Source organism: Lontra canadensis, unplaced genomic scaffold (assembly GCF_010015895.1).
Source record: "Lontra canadensis isolate GAN:19392208 unplaced genomic scaffold, GSC_riverotter_1.0 scaffold2390, whole genome shotgun sequence".
NCBI classification, from domain to species: domain Eukaryota; kingdom Metazoa; phylum Chordata; class Mammalia; order Carnivora; family Mustelidae; genus Lontra; species Lontra canadensis.
In genome coordinates, this window is record NW_022633374.1 from 1,554 (window position 1) to 4,749 (window position 3,196).

Below are 3,196 nucleotides of genomic sequence, written 5' to 3' on the forward strand. Positions count from 1 at the left end.
AATATTAGTTTCAGGGTTATACTGATTAAGTGATTAATCAATTCCATAGAATAATCAGTGCTCATCAAAGGGCCCTCCTCAATCCCCTTGACTAACTGGAATTTCAGTGAAAACTTTAAAAAATAATAAAATAAAAAATAAAAATGTCAACATATTTATGAAAGAGACTGTTAGTACTTCTTAAACCATTATAGTGAATAACAAAAAGAAAGCATTGAGAATTAATCATCTTACGATTAGTACCATATATTGTAAGAAATCAGGAAGAAAGTGATAGGAAAAGCAACAACAACACAAAGCTGATGGCAAAGCAAAGCAAAAGTTATGTACAACTTATATAAATAGGTCGGAATATGAATAGGCATACCTATATGAATAGGTACTAGGAGGGGATCACGGTGCGGCCTGTGAGGCATAAGAAACCAATCAATTACTCACAGTTTGAGAATTCTGACGGCGATAATGACTTTGTTTCTGCAACCGCACTTTTAAATAAGAAACCCAGAACAACACCAAAGGAGTTAAAACTAGAAACAAGGAAACCCAAGCTGAAGAATCTCCAGAAAGAAGATACCCCACTACAAGAGAAAACACCTAAAAAAAGGATGGCTTTAGATGACAAGCTGTACCAGCGAGACTTAGAAGTCGCACTAGCTTTATTAGTGAAGGAACTTCCAACAGTCACCACTGAGGTAGAAGAGGCTCAAGATAAAAGCACCGAAAAATGTGGCAGCAGCGGAATCAGAACAGTGACTAAGTCTCCCCATATCTCTAATTGCAGTGTGGCCGGTGATTGTTTAGATTTGGATAAGATTACTGAGGAAGATGATTTGCACGGTGCTCAAGGGAAAAGAAAAGCAGCATCAAAAGCTGTGGTACAACAGAGGAAGATTCTTTTGGAAGGCAGTGATGACAACAGTGCCTGAACCAGACTCTGCAACTGGTGGAGAGTCTGAGGATGACTCTGATTTTGGTAAGAGTGAAGACGATGACGAAGACTTCACCATGGGAAAAAATAAAGCGAAAGAAATTAAAAAGAAAGAAGTGAAGGTAAAATCCCTAGTTGAGAAAAAGGAGAAGAAACGTAAATCCCGATATGATACTTTGGTGACTTTAGAGATTCTGCTCCAGCTGCTGTGAAATCAGAATCTCAGCCTTCACCAAAAAAGGTTTCTCTTTCATCAGAGGCCACTAGGAAACCATTACAAATACGCAGCCCTTCAGCTGAAAGCAGAAAACCTAAGTGGGTCCCACCAGCGACATCTGGAAGCAGCAAGAGCAACAGGAGCCCACTGGCAGGGGTGTCTGGTAAGTCTCCAAATCAGAGTCTCCACTGTGGCTTGTCCAGATTGGCACGAGTTAAACCTTTGCATCCAAATGCTGCTCATAGCTGAGTGTGGCAGTAAACAAATGTTTGATTAAGAGAATCAGAGTTTTACAATGTGTTTCTCTTTGAATTGTGTTTCTATTTAAGGAGAGTGTCACAATATAAAAGAATCCTTTAATGTCATGTGAATTGCCTCTGCCTATTTTGTGAAGACATTCTCTGAAGCTGTTCAAGACTTCAAGAAGAAGATTGTTTATAAGAATTATCTTGTGGTATCGTTTCCTCCTGAAGAATGTATTCTCTTTTTCCTGTATATATAATAAGTCATTGTCATTACGTGGTTGTCTGTTTGTCAAGGAGGAAGTCCATGTTGCATACTGCTCTTTTCTAGTAAGATGATTTTGCTTTCTAGCTTTGTCTAATTTATGTCACCTTAAGTTTCACTGTTGAGAAATTATCTGGTGAACGGAAGCATTCCCAATTTTTTCCAGGAGTCATTTCTGAAATCTTAAGTTACATGATCAGTTTTACTGCAAAGATGTTTCATATTTTAGCCAATATTTTTATAGTAAGAATCAGAATTATTTTACATATTAAAATGGTTGCTGTAATATGGCATATGTCTCCTACTCAGAAGTAGATGTTTATTGTATAGCCAATAGAATTTCATGAGATTTTATGAAGCTCTCATTGTCAAAACCTGTAATAAAAGTGGAAGAGTCTCGGTATGCTCTTTTCCTTGATACCGTTACATCTGTCTATCTCTGATTGTCTACATTTCACGATTAAATGAATGTTTTGCGCAAAAAAAAAAGAAAGTGATTCTATAACGAATCAATAAAATTACCAAAAATGGGATAGATTTGATTATGCAAAAATTGGTAAAGTACATGATTATATAAATGATTTTAGATATTCAGATATAAAGGATTTTAGATACTTAGAAACCTAAAGGACTCTTTCTCATGACTTTGATGACAATTATGTTTAATCGATCATACTGAAAATTAAAACTAGAATTTTAGTTTGCGTACTGTCCTCACCTATACACCAGGGTAGGGAACTCCATTTTCCCATGTCGCATGTTATCTCCTCTTTTTCAGATATCCTGAAACCATCCTTACAAGTGTAATTTAGTTTGCTGCCATGTGGGTAAAGCTTAGGTTTCAATGTTCCTTTTATTTCTTCTGAAGATTCAGATGATTTAAAGCTTCCATATTCTATATGAGGTGGTTGAGGACACCCGAGTTTTTCTGTATGAAGAAAAGAGATCAAAGGGTCAAGTAAAGATACAATGTATAAATTGAAAAATGCAATCAAATACCATTTGGGGTTTTAAAATAAGGATAACTTGGACAAATTAGATACCAAAACACTGAAAAACATTTGAAACTTGCAAGCATATGTATCTCCATAAAATCTGTGCTATTATCTACTTGTTTGCTACGCCCCTTCATTCTTGTCCTGTTCATTATGAGGAGTAAAATAGGTGTAAACAGAAATTTTCTATGGTATTTGCACAATAACCCAAAGTTGTCTAATCATTTCACAGAAGTGAAAGAGTTCTGATTGATGTGTATACTTAGTTTGTAATTTACTGCTTCGAGGTAAAGTGAAACAGATCTAGAGAAAGGTCTTCATCTTGTTCCTTTACACAAAGCACAGAGGAGCATTAACCTCATTTGGAAGAATGTTATAAAGCAGGTTATGCACTACTAACCAACACAGCGTGGTATTGACTGCCATCTTCCATCTCGGCACACAATTTCTTCTGCACCCTGAATTATATAATTGTCTTGACAGACAACAGATACTTTTTCTCCATCCTGATAATTCACCGTCGTTGTCATATTTTGAGCATTGGGAATC

At 36.2% G+C, this 3,196-nt stretch overlaps 1 protein-coding gene across 1 annotated transcript; it reads left to right on the top strand.

Moving 5' to 3' along the window:
• Positions 1 to 386: 386 nt before the first annotated feature.
• LOC116863710 (RAD51-associated protein 1-like) lies at positions 387 to 1,769 on the top strand (the record flags this gene model as incomplete). Its single annotated transcript, XM_032851083.1, is given in 3 exon segments — positions 387 to 922; positions 924 to 1,111; positions 1,114 to 1,769. Coding segments are annotated over 3 exon segments (1,005 nt in total), but the record flags the coding sequence as incomplete, so codon positions are not given.
• Between the last annotated feature and the right edge of the window lie 1,427 nt (positions 1,770 to 3,196).